At 42.3% G+C, this 25,873-nt stretch overlaps 1 protein-coding gene across 2 annotated transcripts in view; it reads right to left on the bottom strand.

The window, feature by feature from the left end:
* Positions 1-25,296, bottom strand: part of ZNF462 (zinc finger protein 462) — a 51,628-nt gene extending 26,332 nt beyond the window's left edge. Inside the window, exons 1-6 of one of the 2 annotated variants that reach the window (XM_074166365.1) lie at positions 25,045-25,296; positions 18,964-24,458; positions 17,871-18,035; positions 16,008-16,111; positions 12,684-12,802; positions 8,339-8,530 (exon numbers count right to left, since the gene is read on the bottom strand). In XM_074166365.1, coding sequence (XP_074022466.1) covers positions 8,339-8,530; positions 12,684-12,802; positions 16,008-16,111; positions 17,871-18,035; positions 18,964-24,458; positions 25,045-25,264 — 6,295 coding nt within the window. In that variant the 5' untranslated portion in view covers positions 25,265-25,296. The remainder of the gene's footprint in view (positions 1-8,338; positions 8,531-12,683; positions 12,803-16,007; positions 16,112-17,870; positions 18,036-18,963; positions 24,459-25,044) is intronic. The other variant, XM_074166366.1, reaches the window with a different exon arrangement.
* Between the last annotated feature and the right edge of the window lie 577 nt (positions 25,297-25,873).

Raw genomic sequence — 25,873 nt, 5'->3', positions numbered from 1 at the left:
AGGAAAAGGCCAAAAGCCAAACAACTATACAGCAGTGGAAGAGAGCTGCAGAGAACAAGGTCATCCCCAGTGCCCTAGGTCCTTGAAACAGTGAGGAGTTTGTTCAGTAAACTTGGAGGTGAACAAGCCCTCCACTTGTTCCACCAGTCCCTGCCAATCTGATGCAAGAGGAAAGTTCCCATCTGATCCAACATCTGATAATTACTTTAACGCTGATCACAAGAAGTAAGACACACCAACAAGTACCGGTGAGTTTTAACAAGCACTGGCAGGCAGTGTGGCCACTGGCAGCACCTCTGGGAAGGAAAGACAGGCAAAGTCTGAGGGGAAAGCAGAAACTTGCTCTAGGTTAGAGAAAGAAAGAACACAGCTCAGGGCGGGCAGTGGGAAAACAGCCTCCAAGGGAGATGGGTTAATGTGATACTTCAGAGTGAGGAGATGCATGTAGCATCACTCTTGCAGGGCACAAAAGCAGGCAGAACAAGTAGACAGCTCTTTGCAGCCTGACTATAATTACAAAAGCAGATGCATGTTCTGCTCTGCGCTACGCAGATCACCATCTTGCATCCTGAACATGTATGCTATCCTTCCAACTCACCTTGCAATTAAAGCAAGTAGGTATTGAAGCTTTGCCTGAATTTGCCCTGTAGTGACTTCTATCGCCCTGCCTCCCCAGTCAAGCAGTCAAATACAGTCAAATAAAAAGGTCTCAAACTTCAAAACAAAAAAACCAACCAACCAACCAACCAACCAACCAAAGAAAAAAACCCAAACCCCAAACAAAATACAAAGAAAAGGCTATTCTGTTCTGATACAAGGTTTCTGGGCTGGGAGGACTCTGACTGTTGTGGTCTTCCACAAAGAACAACAGCCATAAAACACTGAGACACAGTAGCAACAATGAGAGAGAAACAGCACCAAAGGAGAAGAGTAACAGCCTCGGGAACTTTCTGCCCTGATTGGAAGGTTAGAAAAATATCCCCTATCAAGAGCAAAAAGTCAGCCACAAACCACGGTATGGATTAAAATAAACAGTAAAGTCAGGGGTAGTATGTCTGAGCATATGGAAAACTTGCCTCTCTTCGGAAAGGGGGTAAAGAAAGAGGGATATGTATGGCTGTAGGGCTGAGTGGATCACTGTAACAATCCTGCCTCATTGGCGTCAGCTGTTGAAAAGGCTCCTTGCTTCCCACCGGTCTGCTCTTGTTCTGTTAAGCACATGAAACTGCTTTAGCAAATCTGCTAAAGACTCTCTGCACCCCTCAAGATTTCATCTGTCAAGTGGCATAGAGGACACACATGCTGATTATGCATTATCCACTTTGAGAAAGTGTACAGAAATGGGAAGAGATTTACAGTTCTTAAACAACAGTCCCAGAAACAGGACTCAGTCAAGCAGTTTTGTACCCAGCATAGCTCTGGCAAAGCAAGCAGATGTATTTGTATTTCAGTTTCTAGATGAGACAAAGTTCTTTTCCACTGGCAAAAGCTAAAGTTCACAAAAAGCTGCAACAGGGCACTGGGTGTTTCACTTAGCAGTTTTCAACGCATTTCCTGCTGCAAGTAATTAAATTTAACAAAAATGTTGACATACCATGTACTAGGGAACTAAAAAAAATCCTCCATTTCTGACCCTGCATGTGTTTTGTGATGTGTGCTGGTATTAATGATAGATCCTGTTTGGTTTGCACAGCAGTGAAAAGTATGACTATTGAGCTTCAAGGGCACGCAAAAAGGGTGCTGCTTTCTTGTCATAGTTTGGGCCAGATTGGCCAATAAAAATGACAGATGCTCTCCCCCTACCACCTAGAATCATAGAATGATAGAATGGTTAGAGTTGGAAGGGACCTTAAAGATCATCGAGTTCCAACCCCCTTGCCATGGGAAGGGACACCTCCCACTAGAACAGGTTGCTCAAAGCCCCATCCAGCCTGGTCTTGAACGCTTCCAGGGATGAGGCATCCACAACTTGTCTGGGCAACCTGTCCCAGTGTCTCACCACCCTCACACTAAAGAATTTCTTTCTAGCATCTAATCTAAATCTCCCCTCTTTCAGTTTCAAACCATTACCCCTCGTCCTATCACTACATTCCCTCGTGAAGAGACCCTCCAAATCTCTCCTGTAGGCCTCCTTTAGGTAGTGGAAGGCCATTATAAGGTCTCCCCAGAGCCTTCTTTTCTCCAGGCTGAACAACCCCACTCTCAGCCTGTCTTCATAGGGTGCTCCAGCCCTCTGATCATCTCCGTGGCTCTCTGCTGGACCCATTCCAACAGGTCCATGTGTACTTCCTGTGTTGATGACTCTAAAGCTGGACACAGTACTCCGGGTGAGGTCTCACCAGAGCAGAGTAGAGGGGCAGAATCACCCTCCTCGACCTGCTGGCCCTGCTTCTTTTGATGCAGCCCAGGATGCAATTGGCTTTCTGGGCTGCCAGTACACATTGACGGCTCATGTTGAGCTTCTCATCCACAAGCACTCCCAAGCCCTTCTCCTCAGGGCTGCTCTCCAGTCATTCTCTGCCCAACCTGTATTTGTGCCTGGGATTGCCATGTCCCAGGTGCAGGACCCTGCACTTGGCTTGGTTGAACTTCATGAGACTTGCACGGGCCCACCTCTCAAGGCTGTCCAGGTCCCTCTGGATGGCATCCCTTCCCTCCAGCATGTCAACTGCACCACATAGCTTGGTGTCCTCAGCAAACTTGCTGAGGGTGCACTCAATCCCACTGTCCATGTCACCGACAAAGACGTTAAACAGCACTGGTCCCAGTACCAACCCCTGAGGAACACCATTCGTCACTGGCATCCACCTAGACATTGAGCCATTGACCGCAACCCTTTGAGTGCAGCCATCCAGCCTGTTCCTTATCCACTGAGTGATCCATCCATCAAATCCATGACTTTCCAATTTTGAGACCAGGATGTCGTGTGGGACAGTGTCGAACGCTTTGCATAAGTCCAGGTAGATGATGTCTGTTGCTCTGCCCTTGTATACCAATGCTGTGGCAATATCCTAAAAGGCCACCAAATTTGTCAGGCATGACTTGCCCTTGGTGAAGCCATGTCAGCTGTCACCAATCACCTCCTTATTTTCCACATGCCTTAGCAGAGATTCCAGGAGGATCTGCTCCATGATCTTGCCAGGCACGGAGGTGAGACTGACTGGCCTGTAGTTCCCCATGTCTTCCTTTTTCCCTTTTTGAAAATGGGGGTTCTTTCTCCATAGAGATAAAGAGATTTATGAATTTTGAAAAAAACTAAACTAATGAAAATAATAATAAATTAATGAAATAATTAAAAAATAATGAAGTAATTAATAAATAATGAAGCATAAACTGTACAAAGGAATATCAAGCTCCCAGGATGATGATCACATCACCAGCAGGCAAACGGAAAGTCCCAGACTGGACTCGGCAATGGATGGGAACTGGATTCCATATATGGAGTCAGGAATGCTGGGATCAGGATCAAAGGCAGACAAACAGACAGAGTTCTCCTCGGGCACTGGCCATTGAAGAGAGAGAGTTGGTGCTTTGATCCCTCAGCTTTTATACTGAGCATGGGGCAGACGGGATGGAATACCCTGTTTGTCAGATTTGGGTCACCTGCTATGTCCGCTCCTCCATACAGGTGTGACCCCCTCTACGCTCTTCCACTTCCAACCCCTCAATGGGGCAAATAACAAAGTTATTGGACCTTGGTTGTTATAGTAATAAGTATAAGCAAGAGCCTCTCTGCACATCATTCCTTGGCATTAACTATAAACATAGGTCTTATCATTCTGAGAGCAAACAGTTTCTGCACAATATGCTGTTAATTTCAGGCTTTCGTTAGCTAGAAGAGGCTTAGCTAAAAATTTCTATTACTGAACAGAAAATTGGCTCTGTTTTACCTCAAACCAGGACATATCTACATTTCAAGAACCAATAAAAAGGTTACCAAAAAAAAGTAATGATCTTGTACAACAGCAGCATGACTGAGAAGACATTAGAAGCCACATTTAGAAGCTATATTCAGATCTGTCTAGTTTACCACTTGCACTTTACTGTTTTATTTTGACAATTTAATATTCTTAATCAGTAGAATTAAAAAAACATTATCTTGAATTACTGCACACAGTCATGATACAAACAAATTTATAAGGCTCCAAATCTGCCAGCCGTATGAATAAAGAGCAGTACTTTGCTCTACAAAGCAGTTAGGCCAAAGGGGTTATTTTCACAAAATAAAGAGCTACTCAAAAAAAGCAGCAGTACTAGCCAGGGCAATTTAGGGCAAGTATTTTACATGCTCCCAAGAAGCTTTTGCTGAAGGTGAAGTCATAACACGAAACCATTTATCAGTCTATTGAGTCATTCTGCTTTATGGGCTTTATGACAACAGGCTGCAATCATGGATTTCTCCAGTTTATAAGAGGAAGGCAGTCCACCACCTCCACAGCCCTTGAATACAAGCAAACATGCATAACAACAGTGCTTACACAAGCAGTGTCTGTTGCCCTGTGCTTTCTCCTTAGCTGATGATCACTTTGCAGGTGACACTTGTTGCTGTTGTTCCTATTCCTGTTCTCTAGTGTTCAGTCACACAATTCTTGTGTCTCTACCTTGCTTGCAACTCTTCTTTATTGAAATGGGTGGTAGTCTTCTAATGTTATACCTTGACAATGCGGATTGTGGGGTTCCATTGTGTTGCACTCAAGTCAACAGGAACAGAGCCAACCCTGCACAGTGCAACACTGGAAACCTTTATCTGTGACACGTACTGCCCCACAGGATGACGGTAATATCAATAAATCCATACAACCCTTCTGGGCACAGACTAACACGAATGTAAGTTCTGATTCTCACAAAGACTGTAAAAGAACATGGAAGCAGATCTTGTTAGGGGATTCACCCAATCCTCCCAGCAGTTTGTAATATTTCAATTTAGACTGAATTTTTACAGTATAAATTCTTAAAAGTGTTAAGCTACATTTCAGTGTAAAGGGTAAATAAGTAAGTAAATCTAAATAAACAAAAAAGCCAACCACATAAATGCAAACAAACAGTCAAACAACACCATTTCTTTCTTGCAAGAGGAAAAATAGCTGTAAACTATTGGGAGAGCAAAAGAACATTTTACCACAATGGCAATCTTGTAATTTCAACAAGACTTGGATACCAAAAAGCATTCAGTGCCCTTATACTATGCAAAACAGAGAAAAACTGCACGGGTGATCAACATTTGCTGGTTTTTGTAGCTATTTGTAAGAAAAACACCAAAGCGAAAACATCATCACCCCACCCGCCAAAAAAACACCTGAGTGCTTTACTTCTAGATAAGGAAACAATGAAAACAAGTTCCTTACAAATCAAAATATCACCCAACAGAGATACACGTAGGATACAAAAAGCAGCACCTTTCAATGCCATCTCTCTAAAAAAGCTTTCTCCTCTGACCCACTGATACTGACATACTGACACAATCACCTTACACTACTGCCCTGAGAGAGGCATACAAGCACTGAAGTGGTTGTTACACTTTCTAGTGACAATGTATGTGCCAGGGATGGGCCTACCTAAAACATTCAGCATCTATTCTGCTTTAACTTCACTTCCATGAAATGTATATCAAGCATGCAAAACAACTCCAGGATATACAGTTGAATACTTCAGATACACTTGCTGCTACCAACACTGAACTAAAAGAGATGAGTCACAGAAATTTAAAGATATTCACATCTTTTAATGAATGGATCAATCTAAAAAAACAAAAGAAATGTTCTAAGAAAGGCTCCTCAGGGAACAAATTCTGCAGGAAAACAAAAAAAAGGCACGAACAGAAGTTCCACTGGGTTGTTGTCACAGAACAGTTCTATTCAGACATGCACTCTGCTATTACAATTCAGTACTCTTCTCTCTTTTCTCCATTTTTACAGGGCTCAACAATTGGCAAGATGAGTTCTGCTAGCTTCTCAGATCTCCCCAAGTCATCCTGCTCTATTTCCTATTCCAACCACAATATTCATCCACGGACAAGAACAGACCCTTTCTGCAACCATTTCAATTACACTAGCTTGGAGCATACCTACCAACCTATGAAACAAGTTCATAACAATATGAGGCAACCTTTTGTCTGCCTTTCACCCCAGCCCTAATCAATTTTGCATCCCCAGTGAATTAACTTAACCACAGCCCACACTGCAGATTTTTATACACACTAACACAGGCAAAATCCAACTACACTACAAGACATGAGGCCCACTTAAGATTGGCTCCAGCTGGATATAATAGTGCCTGTCACACAGACCTGCATTTCCTATTATTGGGACCAGTCTTTTATCTAGTCCTACTTATCACCTGCAACTTGCAGGCCTAGGCCACAGAGACACTGATTTATTCCCTTCTAAAAACCAAAAATAGATGATGTCATAAGAGTAGCCATCATTAGGAAGTTGGCTGCAGATTAAGTTAATGTAAAATTACTTAAAACAGGTTATTCCTTCCTCAAGCAATGCTGAAGATGTTAACATGATTATTTTAACACCTGTACTCGTCTGACTAGCTCCCCAGAGGGTGGCTTCTATTATTGTCAAAGTGACTTAACCATTAACCCCGTTTAAAGATGATCAAGCTAATTGGGACAAATTCTGTCTTGGTTTCAGGCTCCAAGATAGATTTAGGTAACAAAGCCAACCTCATGAAATGTTTTGTTAACAAGTCGGCATTTTATGTATTTTTAGGAAGAGTTCCTAAAGGCTGTAAGATTATCTTCTACAGAGATCTGCACTTGAATTTTAACTTCACTGATCATGACTTTGAGCTCCTGGTATAAGCAAAAAAAAGGAGTAAATGAACCATCCTTCCCAAATTCAAACATTGTCCTTCTGTATCTCTCAACACACTGTTGCTACCAAACGATTGCTAACGCACAGGAAAGACTAGGAGAGCCACTGAAAATTACTCCCACTTCTTAGTCAGTAATGGAACATTTTTTCTGAAAGCAATAAAGCCCCAGCAGAATACATCACAAGATGCACTCTGCTTGTTGAATTAGTTTAAGCCAGCATTAGCAAAAATAAAAGCTCAGTTAGTAAGTCTTCATTGCACTGTTCCAGACAACCCTTTGACAAAAGGTAGTCTGAGAGCAGCTGGTCAAAACCTTTTGATTAGATACTGACTCTGTAAGTGACTTGCTGAACCACAAAAATATTATTCACGTCCCTCTTTTTCTTCAATAAAGTATTTCTATGCTGATTACTTTTTTCTTTAAATTTCTTTCTGCCGTTTTCTGAACTTATTTCTTATCTTTATTCATTCCACACTTTTTTTCTGGTGAGAAATGAAAGAAGGGAAGGCAGGAAACCAAAAATGCTGCAAGATGACTTCTGAAAATCTTTAGCTCCCATCCTTAGTTTACCAGTAACCCAAGCAAAACAGCAACAACCGAAAAACACCTCTCAAACTTCTGGAAAAAGGGGGGGGGGGGGGGGTCCCCTCTTCCACTATCCCCTCCATTCATCCCAGTTCCTAGAACACCTGCAGGTCTGAAGCTTTTATTTATAATCACGTACATTCTCCTCCCATGTCAATGCAACTCATCCAGGAACGAAGTTTTTTTTCCCCATAGACCAGCTTTTTAATTAATTGGCAGGAAGCGACACCCAAAACATGCCTAACAAGCCTTAACACTTGCTGTGATACCACACACCTATACCACAAGTCTGCATTTTCTCTGTTAACAGTGTCCCTTCCTCTGCTGCTCTCCAAATGTCTTCTGCATACGCCTACAGCACAAGAGGATAAACAGCTCTCAAAGAAAGCATAGAAGAGAAAACAGTTCTCAGACTCTCCTTCCTGCAGATGCAGCTTAATACCTGAACGTACTTTTGGTGTCCTCTGTAGCAAGGACAAGAAGAGTAATTACTTTTACTATCATTACATGTTCATATTTTAAGCTTAATCATGTGGTTTCACAGAAGTGCTCTACTAACAAGATAAAGGGGTGTTCCAGGAGCATGGATGGAATTAGATGATCCCTTTCCCACTTGCTATCAATAGAAGCTCTGCCATTGAAAGTTTTCTAGAATTTAAATCTCTGCTGAGAAGTAAAGCCAGCATTGACATATTCCAAAGTCAACTGGTGATAGGACAAAGTAATGTAGCACAAATTGGTGAGGATCTAAAGCAGGTCACTTCCTACAACACCACATTTACTCTCGGTTTTGATGCAGCTTCCGTTTTTCTCTTAATGATCAAATGAAGCTGCTTTTGAGCAAGCTGCCTGCTGTAATTTTTTTTGTAAAAAAAATATTAAGTGGCACCTTAGACAATTAAATTCTTGCTCTGAGGCACCTCTTACCATTAGAGTCCTCCACTTCTTCAGCAGGAGTGTGGTTCTTGGAGGTGTGGTGGGCGTGTGAGGCTGCAAGGTTGACAATGCGGGGTCTTGGTAGTGTCAGTGCTTTCCCATGCACTTTCAAGGAGTGCTCTTTCAGCTGGCTGATTGTCATGGTGGAAAATGAGCAGGAGGAACATTTGTAGGCATGTTCACCTGGGTGAGCGAAATACAGGCAAGTCATCAGCTCACAAAAGAAACAAAATGGGGCCCTCATACTTCTCTTACTGAACTCGGCAGCAGAATTCCCATGGACTCTTCAGCGAATAACTGATCCCAAAGAGAACAAGTTATGCGCGTCTCCTTATTGGAGCAGTCTGGATTCCGCAGGTACAGACACCTGCTTTGGACCAAAGTATCACTTTCTGACAACTGCGGATCCTTGTAAAATGACTGATGCCAAAAAACAGAGACAAAACTCTTAGCATGCCTGCATTGCACGGTACGAGAAGAAAACAGACTCTGGGATGAAAATGAAGTCACTTAACAATAGCATTTCTGAATTTCTTTGGGAGCATCACAACTAGAGAGCGTGACATAATCTGTTTCTGCATGCAGCACATCCAGCGTCAATTTAATGAAGAAAGAAGGGCACTACAAAATGCTAACAATGGTCCCTCCAAAATAATAAAAAAAAAGGTGGGGGAACCATTTACAATTGGGGAAGGTTGCATTTTCCTAATGAAAAACCTGCCATTAGGCAGCAGTAATCTTCATAAAACTGCTAACAAAGTCCAGGTTGGTTTACTACAAGAAGTGAACACGGCAATACCAAGAACAGTGCGTATCTGTAAGGCTATGTGAAAGTGTGTTATGAAAAAGCACTAAAAGAAGTGAAAGAACAGAAGTAATGCACAGTAGCATTTAATTTTGAATACATTCCAAGCCATAGAGACAGCAAACAAGGGGAAACAAATCCTGAGACAAGATTTGTTTTGAATTAAGCATGGAGGCAACTGGAACACAAAGTGAAACTGTCCCAACACAAACAATGTGATATTATACAGGTGCCAAGTTATTGTTTGGAAGTGCCACTTCCATGTACAAGAGTAACACTGGCCACATATGAGTTGTACATAAAGTGCCAAAACTAATACAGGAGTGAAATATTCATGAATAGTAACAGAAGAAAAGGAGTTCTGGTAATGGACGAAGCAGAACATGTTTTCCATCTCTCAACAAATTTAGGAAACAACATTCTCAAACAGCATTGTTTCCAACACCGGAAAGAAGTGAACCGAAAGAGAATGTGAAAACACACATATTACAGCGTCAGAGTAAGCACACCTGAAAAGATTTAGCAACCATCCTCAATAAAAATAACTCCCACCCCTCTCTTCCAGAAAAACTATGATAATCATGGGGACAAAACACAAACTCTTAAAAAGCCTCTTTTGGTACCTCTGAAAAAGAACAGATCACTTAGAATCTGAAATGGTCCCACATGTTTTCTCAAATGGCATTCCTCACCTGTATATCAGTTACATATTACCTTTTTACAAATAGAAAGAAAACATTTTTTTGTATAGACCGTCCAAGTTGCTCAGTGGAACAGGATAATACAAGGACAAAAAAGGTATAATATACCAGTGAGATACAGATATAGACCTTCATGATTTGTCAGTATAAGAGATTCCTGGATGACAGTAGACACCAACTGTTAACTTAAAAGCACCACAAGACATTAAAGCAAAAAGAGGACGATTACATATTAAGCAGTCTAGACACAAGTAATAAGTATACCCACTATTCAGCCATAATGGTTCAGGTGGACATCAGCATGAAAGGATGTGTTTGACTGCAGAGGAAAGGCCGCAGTTTGGCTTAAGAGAAGCCTTCTGCACTTTTGACTGATAGTTTTGCATGTCATAAAATTATTATATTAATACACATACAAATAAATCTAAAAATGTATGTGGTGGGTCTCAGCACCCAATATGTACTCAAAGCATTATGTTCCAGATTACACAGACACTGAGCAGGGCCCATACTCTGTCTTACAATCATCCACTTGCGCATGCAGCACATCCAGCATCATGACTAGTGAAATAAGTACACTAGAAAATGCTAATTAAGGCCTTGTGAAAATACAAGAAAAAAAAAAAAAGATCAGGTGAAAAAGTTCAGATGACAACAACAGACAGCCCATTTAGAAATACTGTAAACCGTTCTGCTCCATGCCAAAGGAGATGGCACATACTGGATGAAAAACAAATGCCAGAAACACTGACTGGTAACAGCTGTTGGGCAAGAACACATTTTATAGTCCACTGAATTTTGACCAGTCCCCAGAAAGTGAGGGAGAGAGGCAGACCGAGTTAAAGACTTCAGGATTTGTGAGTTTACCGAATTTTAAAGATATCCAGCACACTTCAGAAAAAAATCAGGGGGACTGAAGATTCCACTTCTAAATAAACTGCCAATAAGATGATTGACAAGAGAACAAAAAATAGTAGTAGGAGTTCAGAGAACCACTTTGTACTGAAAAACTGGGGAGTCTGAGGAAAAGTCTTCACAACACATTTATTCAGTAGTATAATTTCTCAAGGATTGATTCGAAACACAACAAAGCAAAGCTCTGACTGAAAAACATACAAGCAATTTTTCTGTGATGTAAATATTTGTTTGGTAGAAATGGACTGAGGCAGAAAAATACCATAAGCCTTTCGAAACCCTATTACACAAGTCATTGTGCAAGCACTATTTAGGCAACCATGAAATTGTGTACTTGTATGATGCAAAACATGGTCCTTCAAGGATTGTCCACTAATCAAGTTCAAGAGCATGAATTCATAATAAATAAATCAATGACTTGAAGTGTGATGTAAATTTTAGTTGCATGCTAACTTTGATTCTAAAAATCTTGCAGGTTCAAACAAGGTAACACAAATACAACTGTACAATAACATAAAGAAAGCATTTTATGGTCGGTGAAGATAAAGAACCATGTCACCTCCGTACAGGATATGGGACTCTGTAAACTGGAACTGCTGCATACAGTTGGATTTCCTAGAAAGGACAGAATGCCATGGTCCCATACAACAGGAGGTTGGCAAAAGTTAAGCTAATCCACAATACCCGTCCAAGTACAGAAAAGGGTCCTGGCACAAGCTCTGTGAAATCTGAAATCAATACAGGAAATGAAGTACAAACGACCATCAATCCCTCCTACATTTTTGTAGATGAAAAGTGCCTTTGGATCAATGGTGACAATTACCTTTTTTTTAAAAAAAATCAGCACACAGCTATCAATTCCTTCTGCCTTTTCTCCCCATTTTCCCATCTTCCTCCTCCACCCCAACCTGAGTATATGACATAGTGTAAACAAATAATAACGAAAAGAACATACGTCTAGCCCTTTTGTCATCTGTTCCAGGATTTTCTACTTGCTGGGCTAGTTCGCAGTTTTTTAGGTTGGTCAATATTCTGTTATTTGCATCAGAGTGCATGTTTGGACTGTGTTTTGAGGGTTTATTTTTTCTCCTTTTAATGACAAAAATGCAACTCTAGCCAATGGAGCCAGTGATTTTTGACTCTAATCTTCTGATAACCTTTCAATGCATTATGTGTGACGGTGCCAAGAGTCTAGGGCCAAGGAATAAAAATAAGGAAATTAAGAATCTCACACTTTTTAGTAATCAAAGGTGCAACACTGGAGTGACGTATCCTGTATGACACATTACCTTCCCAATTCCTGTTCAACAGAAGCATGTCTGCTTGCTTGTATGGATTCCTCATTGCAATACAGAGACTTGCAAGACAAATTTCCATGTATAATAATGGAATCGTGCCATTCTCAGTCTGCTACACACAGACCTGACTCCCAAAGTTTGCAGTGTTTGGTTTTAACATGAAAACCAGCATAAGACTCTACCAAAACCAAGGTGCAATCCACAGTCCTTTTCCCAGAGTCACCTAACGCACAAACGTAAATGCAAACATAGCAGAGCAAAGCTCACCACCAATCCATTAAGACACCAATGGTATAAGCGGACTGATTAAGTTCTCTTGGAAACAAGCAGAAATAATAAGAAAAAAAATCATTCATATAAAACAAAATAGAAGACAAGGAAGAAGTTCTTGAAGTATTCATCACTGTTTTAAATTCTTGTCCTTCCAAAAACATTACATTACCCAAACTACCACTGATTCCAACAGGTGCATAGGCTGGCCAATCCTGACTTGACTTTGAAAATCTTACCCAAATTTGGTGACAAAACACGTGATTCAAACCAGCATCTCTGGTCAGCAACAAGAATATTCAGGCCATTTCAGCTGCTGCACTGCAAAACCGAGAGGGAAAACTTACCAGCATGAGCCTTGAGTATATGGGTTTTCAGGCGGCTATTATAAGAGGACTTGAATGGGCACAGTTTGCAACGGAATGGCTTGTGGTGTCCATGATGGGTCTGCATATGTCGATCCAGACTTGAAAAGAGAAAGACAGAAAAGGGAAACACAAAAGAGTAAACCATTTCAACTATTACTTCAGATGCAAAGCAAAAAACAGCGATAATAAATTAAGTAAAAAGTAGACCAGGCCGAAGTATCCTTTCTAATACTCTCTCTTAAAATTCAACAGGTCTGCTTACAGAATAAAGTAGAATCTATTCTGAGGAAAAGGAGCAGAGCTGACTCCAATTCTGTTATGCAGAAAGCAAGCTACTTAAATAAACTTATAGGGCAGTATTAGTATAAATGAAATTATACCTGATCCAGACTTAAAGGACCAGCTGAAGCAACAAGAAACAGACAAGAATGGTAAAATTATCATTACAGAATTTTTCTCCTGGCAAACATTCTTTTGTGAAAATATGCCCCCTTTTGTCCTGTTGATGGAGGTGGGGGGAGAAACACACTATTTTTGACCAGCTTTACTGAGGAAGCCTTCTTTTGGTTACAGCAGCAAAAGCAGATTAGAGATCCAGCTCTGGGGAGGGTGCCAGCAGGCTGCAGTTGATGAGTTCCAGGAATAAAGGCAGCAGAGTTTCAGAAGTAACAGTGTGGGAGATTCTGCATGAAGCTCCACAAGAGAAGAAGGGGTGGTAGCGACCAGCCTCTACTTTCTTCAAGGAAACTGGAAGCTACAGACAGCCTGATGGGGGTGATCAGAACCTGTTCTCTTTCCACAGTTTCTTGTAACAGCTCAGCAAAGTTTGGAAGGGAAAAAAGGATGTTTTCCACGTTTTCTAACAGAAGATCAAATTCATTCTATCTGAGTGAGTCCTGAAGAGCTCTGCAGTTCCTACTCTGTGGCTGACAGCCATGAATTCACAGTGTCCAGGTGGCAGGCAGGTAGTTTCAGCTCGGGTTGTAAACATTTCCAGTACAGCCTCTTCTTTAGACACATTCATGCTTTGTGATCTAGTTTAAGTTTGAGTCATCTTATGCATGGTGATGGAACAACAGGGCAGATACAGCACACTGGAGGAGTGGTAATTTGCCAAAACTACTCCCCACCTGCCATGTTAATTCTACATGTATTTCAGGCTTATTTCCTTTTATTTTTCCTAAATCTTCCTGTTCTTTTTTTACTGAATATCAACACAAAGATCAAATGGCAGTTGTTCCAGCCCTCTCACACTACACAAGACTGTCACAGGATCTTTAGTCCCACACTGTCAAGAGTTTGAGCCAGAAAATCCCTGTTTACAAGAGCTAACACTGAAGTCTGTGTATTCAAAGATCTGATGACAGAAAAAAATAAAAAGAACTTATGTCTCCTTTCAGGGCCACTTCATACAAGTACAATTTAATAGAAATCAGGATGGAGTTTGTGGCAATATAAAATGTACAGCTTTTTCAGAGAAATGGGAAAAAAGTCTCCTAAATGAGTAAGACATTAAACATTTGCAGTGAATCCTTCATAGAAAAAACTTGTTTTAAATAGCTGACAGGGAATGACCTTACTTAACAATTAAAGCAAACTGCCAAAGATGTGCATAATACGTATGAAGCTATTACAAAGATATACCTTAAAGTATACTACACAGTAATAATTAAAACTCTATCCACAACCACATACTTTGCCAGCAAAATAATTCTGAAGGCAGGTTTTTAAGTTTTGGTCAGATTTGGGAGAGCAGTGGTTTGGTTTCTTGCACAGAGTTTATCTCCCAAGAGAGTAACTGCATCAGAAAAAAAAAAAATATATATATATGAAGCAGACAACTTCAGCAACAGTTACACCTATTACCAAGTTAGGTGATACCTGCAGAATTCTGCCCTGCCATCCACCACTTTCTCACTTACCTGACCTTCTACTTATGGGACACAACTTTATTCACTTTCTAGGTAGGAAACAGAGTGACTAGAGAACAAACACAACAGAAGTCTGATTTCGTAAGCAAACCAGTTTACTAGGCAAACAGCAGGTTGTATAAGCTACCTGGGATAGGGGTGTCCCCCAGTGTCAGCCTTGCCAAAGCAGGGTGGGATACGCCCATTAGTACCCATCCTTCCCCCACTCCCTTCCTTCCGTTGGCTGCTCAATCCCATAGACCTTTTTAACAAATCGACCAAACCATGGCATCAATTTGCAACACTGTGACGCTCACAGAACTCTCTAACATGAGGAGTTTAAAAATGCTTTTTATCATGCTTTCTCTCCCATGTCTGTTTGACTGCAAAATGGTGACATCTTCAAGGGTGACAGAGCACTGGAACAGGCTGCCCCGAGAGGTTTTGGAGTCTCCTTCTCTGGAGATAGTCAAAACCCACCTGGATGTGCTCCTCTGCAACCTGCTCTAGGTGGACCAGGTTTGGCAGGGGGGGTTGGACTAGATGATCTCCCAAGGTCCCTTCCAACCCCTACCATTCTGTAAATCACCAAATTTAAGAGTGCTACTGACAGTGCTATGAATGCCTACATCAAATGAGCATCTGGATCTCTCTTACTTTGTTAAAATGGTAAATAAGCGGCGCTCTCCCCAGGAATTAGAGGAAACATGAGTCAGTTCAAGATGCCAGTGGAAGATATCCCACAAACCCCATTTTTGGAGGGCATGCTATGTATATATGATTATGATTAAAGTATTTTTTAAATCTACCCATCTTAAGGCAAAGTCAACCTTAGGGATACAAAACATAAGAAACATGACTATTAATGATGACTACCTCTTTTTCAGAGGCTGCATTAGACACGGAAACAGGGCGAGGGAGTCACTAGTATATCACACTGGTATGAGCTTGAAATATTTGTAGATTGAAATTGCATGCCATAATTAAGAAAAAAATTAATTTTAAGGTAAGTTTATGACAGTTATTTAACATTAGAAATGCAAAGTCAATGATCAAAGAATTATGAACAAGGTAGTTTCTCCCCTTCGTGGCTTATTAAGTCTCATGTATTTGACAAGGTTGCATAAGCTGTGGGCTTTCAGTTTGCCTACTGCTTTTCCCCTACATGTAAAAAAAAAGGGCTTAAATAAATTCAAGGAGATATAAAGATGCAACCTTTTATAAATAGCCACTCATAATGTTTGGGGTTTTTTTTTACAGCGTGGAAAATACCTAAATGCTGAGAAGTGTTGCTCAAGATGAAGTTGAGAGCACTCTTCTTCAATGTCAACCTACAAAACAACAGTGCTAGTTTGTGCTTCTTTTAAAAACAAAAATAAAAGCCACAACTTACTTGTGCCTGAAAGCAGAGACAAAGGAGCAATACTGGCAGCTGTACTTGTCTTCCCGGGTAAACATGGCCAGAGCCAAGTGACTCCTCTCGTGAGATCGCAGACCCTGCATAGACATCAAAACCCGGTCACACTGGCTGCAGTGGTAGCCCCCAGGCCTGGTTTCATCTTCCAAGGATGCTCCAGATTCAGCTTCTGTAAATTCCACAATGCCAGGGTCTTTGGCTCCCTCACAACCCTCCATCAAAGTTGTGTTTGAAGAATCTTCAGCTTCCTGCTAAAAAACACATACCCCGCCAAAGCCATCAATTCTCTCTCCCTTCTGCCCCTCAGTCTTTCCCATGTGTTCATTATAATGCCTAGCTTTCCTACTGCATTACTTTTCTAAATATATCCCTGCACAAACTCCACATCAATGGCTTTCTGAAAAAAGGGTCTACTCTTGGGAGGGAAAAACATAATTATATCTAGTATATACATACATACATGTGTAAAAATAGAATCTCACTCCTTGATCAAATTTGTGTCAGATAACACAAAAAGACAAGAACCCAAAACAACTATCTTCCAATAGTCTTGATACGAATCTTCTAAACCTGATCAGATAAACACTAGTAAAGTATAGAGCATGCTAATTTTAGTTTATTTTGCTCTAGGTTACATTGTACCTACTCTGCAGGCTAAATAACTAGTCTAGTCTACGGTAGACTTCTCCATAAGTGTCAAATTCACAAGAAAGAAGCCAGTACTTTAAGACTGCAGAATCCTGTTTAAAAATAAAAACCAAACCAAAAAACTATCCTTTTTTATTCTCTTTTCTAACTTTCCTTTCCTTTTTCTAACCAGAGCATGCATTTTTGCAGCAACTTTAATAACCTATTTCCATCCCATTCTTTCAGCCATGGATTTCAGCTTTTGCTCCCTGCTGCAAAATTTCTATTTACTCAAAAGAAAGCATTGACCCTACAGAAACTTCGTTTGAGAAGCAGGGAGAAGAGGAAATCGTTTCTTAGGAAGGAAGCACCTGAATCTGTCAGAAGTACCAGGTAAGATAAAAGAAGGTCACTGGTAGGGCAATGAAAGCTCTCTCAGGTAGCATGAGTTCGGTTGTGAAGGACTCGGCTTCCTCACAAGCAGACGATGTCATGAAAGAAGCACTCTTAGGCACTGAGACCTGCAGCAGGAGGAATACACAGCTAGTTCCTACAGCCTTGTTGCACTTTCACTGCCCCTGTCAATATGCAGGAAATCGGGCAGTGGAGCATAGCCTATCCTTGGAGATGTCCTACAAGGCATCCCCTTTCACCAGGAGAAAGGAACAACACATTTACACCTAATCACCTGAATGAGACCACTGGCTCAGCTGGCCATTGTACGTTTTGTTTGCACATTTCATGTGGAAAGGTGTACCACAAGCAACTTCACACATTTGCACATCCATACTTCCTCTTCTTAAAAAGTAGAATAAAAGAAAAGAAAAAAATGAAAGAAAAAAAAGTGAACGAGCAGCTCTTTCAGTGTTTCACTAAGCAGAAAAGTAGCCCAGAATAGCTGAGAGAAAGCCTTCCGCTCATAAACCAAGTCTTTCCGTCATCAACGACATCGACTCCTTTGTGGCTGAGAAGAAATGAGAATTAAATAGTCTTCGTGTCCCTGGATCAAGAGCGGAAAAAAGTTAAAACATCTTAAAATAAACTAAACGCACTTCAGAAACATAGTGTTAGACTAAAACATCATGCTGAACCGGAATACCCAGTTCAAAACCCATTCAACTTCACAAAAGCCCTCCAAAGGTTTTCAACAAGTCCTTCATTTTAAACAAGGGAAGTAGCAGTCACCTTCAGTCACCATTATAAAATTCTTACCTTTACTGTAGCTGACACGGAAGAGACATTCCCATACTGGACATGCTTGCGGAGGTGATTACAGATGGCTCGAAGTGTTGGATGAACTTCCACGCAAAATTTGCATTTGTAGCCAACCACCTTCCTCTCCTTAAGTTTTGAAACGTCTTCCAAGTGTCCAAAAGCCTGTTTTGAGTACACAAGCATAAATCACTGAAGTATGCTTTCTTATCTCATTTTTAGGAACACAGACCAGGTTTAACACCTGAAGGGAAATTATTCTTGATGTACACGTCCTGTTTTGCAGAACTGCAAGGTCAATTTTTGTTGAAATCTATTAATGCCTCCAGAATAAGTGGACAAGACATCTGTGCAGGGGGAACCTTCAGTTTCTGCAGAACAGTGGTCCTCTAGAAGACCATTCAGTTTGGCCTGAAACTGTGCTCTTTCATGACACCACAACTTCCCCAACAGCTGTGGGGAGCTTTTCCACAGCAAGTATATTTCAAAATTAAATAGAAGGAAGGGGGTAAGCGAGCAAGAAAAAGAGCACAATTTGGTTTTCTCCTTATGAGGCACTTGCCCAAAGCTTCAGTCACCAAACAGATTCACATCATGTTAATAATATTGAGTGCTTATCAGAGAAAGTACTGAGAGAGAGAGAAGGTTGAGAAGGAAACTGATTCGTTATTCAGAAGTAGACTGAAGAGGGGGATGGGACATTTTGTAAAGAATCTGCAACAAAGTACATGGTAGCCTTGCCACAAAAGAACAAGTAACTGTCAGATACAGATGGCCTTCCAGAAGGGTAGGAGGAATGAAAAAAGATACAGAAAATACTGAAGGAAGCAGTAGGAAGGAGCAGGGCTTCCTACAGAACCTAAGGAGGGGTGGAGGATGGATGAGAAAATTAAAGCAGAATGTGTAATTGACTTATGGAGCTCACTGGCACACTGAGTCATTCATTAAGCCTGTGGTCATTTGGCTGTCAAAGAGAACATGCAAGTGGGCATTAGTAATAGGCAGCCTCTTGGGGTGCAAAAAGAAGGGTAGTGTTTTTGATTCCCTCCCCTGGCAGGGAGCAGGGAAACAGACCAGACACACAAATCCTTACCCTCTCTTGTTTGAAATCTGCAAAAGCACCATCTGCATATTTCTGCTTGCTCAAAAGCTGCTTCCTCCTCTCCTGACGTTTGGCACGCTTCTGGAATTCCTCGTTGTGACCATTCAAGTGTGCGGTCAGCTCTGCCGTGCTATGCAATTTCATATCACAGTGCTTGCACTGGTAGACAGGGTTCTGAGAGCGGGTGCCACTTCCCAGTATGGCAAAGTCCCTCTTCAAATCCTTGCTGTGGTGGTCGGTGTAATGCATACACAGCAGCTCTGCTGTGCTGAAGGACAGCTTAAAACATTTTATGCACCTGAAGGGAAGCCACTCAATTTCCTGGGCCTCAGTCTCCACCTCAGGCTTTTCAAAGTCATTCCTCTCCTCAGCTGGAGTTGGCTTTTCATGCTCATCGGCATACACGGCAGTGAAGTAACCCCCCAGCTTGCTCGCATGCTGCTTCTTAGGGAAAACACCAGGGTGACGCTTCATGTAGTGGGACACAATACCCTTTTTGCTGAAGGACTGGAAGGAACAAAGCGAGCATTTCTTCTTCTCTACAGCCCTCCTCAGCTCCTCACTTAACTGAGGAGTGTCATCCTTGGGAGGAGATGGAATGATCACTTTATTGGGTTTGTCGCTTACCGTCCTGGAGGCTGCTAAGCAGTGAGTGTAGTAAGCATCAATGTCATGTCTTTTCTGGTAGTGTGCCGCAAGCCCTTTGCGGATAGGGTTGGTGTATGAACACAACGCACATTTGAAGAGGTTGTTCTTGCCCTCTGGCTGTGCCCGCACATTGTTATGTTTGATGCGGTAGTGCCTGGCTATCCCCTTCCGGGTAGAACAGAAATATTTGCAGAGCTGACACCGGAAAACTGTGTGAGACACTAAATGAGAACTGGAGAAATGAGATGCTGGCACAGAGAGTTCTCCAATATCCTCAGCAGTAATTTCTGGGGAGGTCTTGATTTCAGCCACCATGTCTGGCTCCACTGAGGCAGATATCTTTGGTGGTGACTGGGCAAAAACATCAAATTCAGGTTGATTGTGGTATTTCTCATAGTGAATTTTCAGCTTCTCAAGTGTTCCATGGGTATAAGGGCAGAGTTTGCACCGATAAGCACCATAACCTTGCTTGAAAATTCTACTTGTCTCTTCCACATCATTCTGAGCAATATCATTTGACTGCTCCACATCATGCACAAAGTCTTCAGCAGTGACCTTTACTGATGGGTGCCGTTTCTGGTAGTGTGTGAGAACGCCATGAATACGTGTATTAATGTATGGGCAATGTCTGCACTTATATACAGCCCCTGGGTTAATGTCTATATCCTGAGCAAAGTCTGCAGCTTTCACTTTCATGCCAGGATGCTTTTTGCCATAATGTGTAAGGAGGCCATGCAAGTTGTTGTACTCAGATTGGCAAACTGTGCACTGATATGGAGTGGAGGAGATGGCAGGGTTTGCAGAAGCCAGCTGGACAGTTTTTTCCTGGGAAAGGCTAGGATCCTCTGCACACTCTGCATCCTGATCCACCTGCGACGTTGTTATCTGGTCTTCAGAATCCATCCTGGCCCCAGCTTCATCAGGCTGTGGGATGGATTTCTCAGCAGCATCTTTCTCCTTAATGATATCTAACAACACAGATTCATCTCCATTCATGGCCCAAGGGTGAAATGCTTGGTAGTGATTAGTAATATCCCAAATGGAAGATGCTTCAAAAATGCAGTCTCTGCATTTATAGGTCTTTATCTCTGTTGGCATGACTAGGGCAGGAGGGGAAGGATCGGGACCTGCCCAGAGTTTGGTTGCCATATATGTATAGTCAACATAATGCTCGGGATGTCTCCTTTGGTAATGCACAAGCAAACCACTTGGCTCTGTGTGTGAATAAATGCACCATTCACAGTGATAACCAGCTTCTATCAAGCCATCCAAAAATGCCCATCTCAGAATGGATGTGACCGTGGCCTTCAGATTCGGGTGGTCTTTCTTAATATGCTTCCTCAATGCATAGAAGTAAGGTGATGTGTAGGTACACTGCCTGCATTTGAGGGCTCTCAGCTTTGACTTGTCCCGTTCGGTGCTGGAGGTGTGAGCAGGCACACTGCCAGTCGATTTCTTCTGGCTGCGATCGCAAAGGCTTCTAATGGTGGCTGTATGCTGCCTAATCACATCTGCGTTAGCTTTGAAGTCACGATGCTTCTTTTGATAATGAATGAGCACGCCTTTCACGGTCCGATTTCCATAATCACAGTGTTGGCAGAAGAACATTTCATTCTCGGGAGGATTCACAGAAGTCTCAGATCCACCCCGGCTCAACTGCTGCATTGACACTGGTGGCCTCTGAATACCAGGTGGCAACTCACCAGCCCTCATCATAGCTGCAGTGGGGGGTGCCTGTCTGATATATTTGGCAGTGACCTTTATCTCTGGATGCCTTTTCTGGTAGTGGACAAGCACTCCCACAACTGAGCGGTTGCTGTATGAACAGTGTTTGCAATAGTAGAGTTCAGTAGTGAGGTCTGGGGGTGGTGGTGGAGGAGGTGGAGGCTGAGAAGCCAAGTTGGACAATTTTGGGGAGACGGGTGTCCCCAACTCAAAAGACATCTGAGCCAGGGCAGAGCCCCTTTCAACAGAGACTACACGCATAGTCTTCTGAATTCTGAAATACGATGCTTTTTCCTCAGGATGCTTTTTCTGGTAATGCACCAGAACTGAATGCATGTTAGGGCTTGCAAATGAACACACGTCACAGTCATAAACAACCACACTATTGACTGAAGGTTCCTTCTGATTTTCACATTCAGGACTAAAACTCTTGGTGGCACTTTTGTTAAAACCAGCTGGCACACCAGCCCCGCGAGCCACGGGGGTGGAGGTTGCCATAGTTTTTGGAGCCGAATTCAAGATCTCTCTCAGTGTCTGAGACTCTGTGTTCAGCCCCTCTTGCTGCTCAACAACGTAGCTTGAAAATATCATTGCATTGTTAATTTTCACTGTGGGATGCATTCTTTGGTAATGTGGCATCAGGCTTCTAACATTCGGGCTTGTATAAGAGCAGAAGCGGCAGCGGTAGATCAGATCAGAATGATCAAAGTTCAGTACATTCATAGCTTCAGGGTGATGCTCTCCATAGTGCTGCTGCAGGTCTTCGAAGTTTGTGTAGTCGATGTAGCACTCAAGACATCGGTATACTGCACTGTGATCATTGGGATCCAGGATATACCTAAAGCTGAATTTAATATAGGGATGCATTCGCTGGTAGTGGGTGCTAACACTCCTGGCGGATTTGTTGCTGAAATCACAGTGTTTACAATAGTAAAGCCTGCCAGAGTCATTAAACTCTGAATTCTCGTTGTTCTGATCGGTACCATACATGTTTGACTGGCTCCCCAGAACAGAGGCATTAGGGCTCTGATGGTCCTTCATGCTGACAGAAGAATAATAGTCTTCCTCATCTTCAGATAAAGTGAGCTCAATCTCTGCTCCATTGGTGGAACTGTAGTCATGCTGCATGCTTCTAAAGTTTGCCTCCTTCTGGGAATCATTAGCCTCTCTGCCCCACATTTGCTGGGGTGCATAAGAACTGGAAACCTCTATCATTGGTTCTGTTGGCTCTTCTTCTCTGTCTAACTCCACTTCTATCTCCACCTCGTTGTCCTCCTCCTCCTCTTCATCATCCTCTACGTTAATCACAGCATCTTCTTGCTGTTTGTTTTGGTTGATTTTGCTCTGCAGGTTGCTCGCTATTTCATCAATTCTAGTTCTCTTTTTCACTGGAGAGAGATCTAAAGGGAAGTCATTTGAGACCTTCCGAGGGGCCTTCGCAACAAAGTTATTTTTAGATGAGAGCCCAAGGATGGAGGTCTGGCTCTTCTTCACTGTGCCAGCAGAGGGGTGAGCATCTGCCTCACTCTCTTGTGGTGTGTTTGATGGCGGGCCATCATATTTTGGCAAGTTGTCACAGAATGAATGCTTGTGCTGCTGATGAACTCTGAGGCCTTTCAAAGTTGTGGTAGAATAGTTGCACATTGTGCACTTGTATGGATGCTGTGAATGGGGCTGGGGTGACTGCTGTTGTTGCTGCTGTTGCTGCTGCGGCTGCACTGGTTCCATCATCCCAGCTGACTTCCTGCCATTTATATTTCCACTCTCATAAGACACTGCGCTGTCGTTCAAAGAAGAGGCAAGGCTTTCTGCCTGAGAGTTCATAGCGTCCCAGTCTGATGTTGTTCCTGTGTGACACTGCTTGTGAGCACCAAGCTTTAACGAACTCTTGCAGGTGAAAGGGCATTCATCACACTTGTACACTGCTGTCTTCCCAGACAGGTGGATGTTCTCAATGTGACGGGAAATGCTTCGGCGGTGCATCGTCAGGAAAGGGCAAAAAGGACACTGGAACCTGTTCATATACCTTCTAAAGGGAATCCCCTTTGTTTCCAATAGTTTGTTGCCATCAGATCCCATCAGCTGCTCTGCAGACATTCCTGAGGTTTGGTGATCCATGGAGTTCAAGCCATTCTCGCTGTCCATTTCATTTAGCTCTTCATCTGAGCTGGAGTCATTTAGCATACTGCTTGTTTCCAGGTCAGCAGAAGAATTTGTCATATCAGCAATTCCATAGCGGGATCTGTCAGACAAATTAACCATGCCCGAGTTGTGAGGTGACTTAGGCTTCATTTGAGGGTAAGACACAGAAGAAAACTTGGAAGATGTAGAAGAGTTGGGCCTGATAAGGGAATTGCCTATAGAGCTCCTGAAGTTCGAGACATTAGCATTTGACATTTCACGTCCTGTTGTACTCATGGAGATATAATTAGAGTTTGGAGAGGCATTCTGGGCACTTTTACTCTGTACATCAGGTGCACCAGTTCCATCTTGTTGCTGCCTCAGGCTTGACAGGATTTTCACCATGCTGCGGTGCTTCTTCATCATGTGGTCACACCAGCGCTCCCTTCGAGGTGTCTGGTAGCTGCACCATTCACAGCAAAAGTTGCCCCTAGATTTCGTCAGGGGCTTGACCATGGATTCCAAAATGCTCCGCTCCACCACCTCTGCAGGCAGCTCCTTGCATGTTTCCTGCACTGGCACAGAAGCAGATGTTGATTCAGGCATAGCAGTGGCAGCAGTAGGAGGAGTTGAGCTCTCTTTCAGGTTGCTTTTGTGATACATTTTTTGGTGCTTAACAATCCTTGCACGCCTGGGCGACTTGTAGGTGCAGAATTGGCAACTGAAAACTTTGCCAAACCCTTCATGCATCATGATGCTGTAATTTAGGGAACTAGCAGTTGGTGGCCCCACTGAGCTCCCCCCAGCCTGTGCTCCATGAACCTTGCGTGTGTGCTCTATGAGGAGGTTTTTGGAACGGAAGTAACGCACACAGAATTTGCACTGGAAAAACTTGTTGGTTGGTTTAGGATTTGGAGCCATGTGCTGACCATAGAAAGTCTGGCTCTGGCTATAGTAACTTCCAGTCCCCATCTGACTTGTTGCATTTTGCCCTAAAATGAGAATTAAGGTGTATATGTAAATAAATCAAATTAAGAGGTTTTTTCTCCACCCACCCTGTATGCAGAAGAATGCAATCACATCCTGAATAGATAAGAATCACACCAGGATTCCCTAACTTCCTTATGGTGAGATCTACATATCTGGCAATGGTCAGAAAAATGACCATTATGCATAGTGTCTATCTATATATGACTGAGGTGTACAGTTTGGGATAGATAATTTACAAAATAATCTTCTTGTGGAAAAAAGAAAGCTAGCACACTAACAAAGCTGAAAATTTTGAGGTGGTTCATAGTAGCAAAGAACAACCGTGAAAATCTGAAAACCAAAAAGCAATATGAAGAAATACATGAAAAGCAGCTGCGAAATAAAATCAACCTCCATATTTGCATTGACAGAAAAAGCCATGGGCAGAACTAATAGGGCTGAAGCCAGACATCTGCTTTGCTGACATAGCAGTAAAGATAATGTGAGTTTTTAAAATCACTTTTAAAAGCAGAAACTAAACCACACTGAAATAAGCCACATGTAAAATAGGGGGTTAGAGTTGAGACCAACCTAAGAGTTGAGATTTACCTGCTATTTCGTCTGCAATTGCAAATTCGTCCTTTACAGAAGAAAATTCAACCTCAGTCTGGTTGCTAGCATTCATGGAACCAGACCTTGGCTGACTAGGACTTTCCTCAGAGACATCCGTCGGCTGCAGAAAAGCAGTGTGAACATCCTGAATGTGAGCTTTTAGGTCTTCATAAGATGGAGCTCGAAAATCACAACCATCACACTGCAGCACCTCCATGGTTCAAGGATGATCTTTTACATTAGAAAATTCTGCAAGAAAAACAAAGGAGAGAAGAAAGAGATACGTTTTACAGCAATGCCACTGTAATGAATCCTAAAAATAAGTAATACCAAGCTTATGATGACTCTATTGTTTCCAAGGATTCTGCAATTACTATGGCGTGAAACTCAACCTTTGCTTACTACATTCAGAGGCATCAATTCAGATTCACACTAAGTCTAGGTAGCTCACAAGTTGCTAACTCAACACTACAAACAGTCAAATTTCTGACAAGTGACTATTGATTCAATGGACTTTGTCCTCTTGGCTTTTCCATTACACAGGACAGAGTTGTTGTTCAGAAGTTTGTCTTGTTCGTTACTCCCAGTCATGCACTGAAATTCACAATCAGAAGACAGCGGCTTCTGCCTTTGTAAGACCCACTCCAACCTTCCTGGAAGTTGCCAAGTCCTGCCTGTTTCACTACCATAGATCAACAGCCCTCACAAGAAGAACCCAGCCTTTCTTCTCAACATCCCATCACTCTTGACGTTCATGGAAAACCTAAACATAACTGCAAGATGAGATGCAGTTACAGGAACCAAAGGTAGAATGCTTCACTCTGCC

Source organism: Numenius arquata, chromosome Z (assembly GCF_964106895.1).
Source record: "Numenius arquata chromosome Z, bNumArq3.hap1.1, whole genome shotgun sequence".
In the NCBI taxonomy this organism is placed as follows: domain Eukaryota; kingdom Metazoa; phylum Chordata; class Aves; order Charadriiformes; family Scolopacidae; genus Numenius; species Numenius arquata.
Note: the sequence above shows the minus strand (reverse complement) of the source record. Positions and strands in the feature narration are given on the sequence as shown.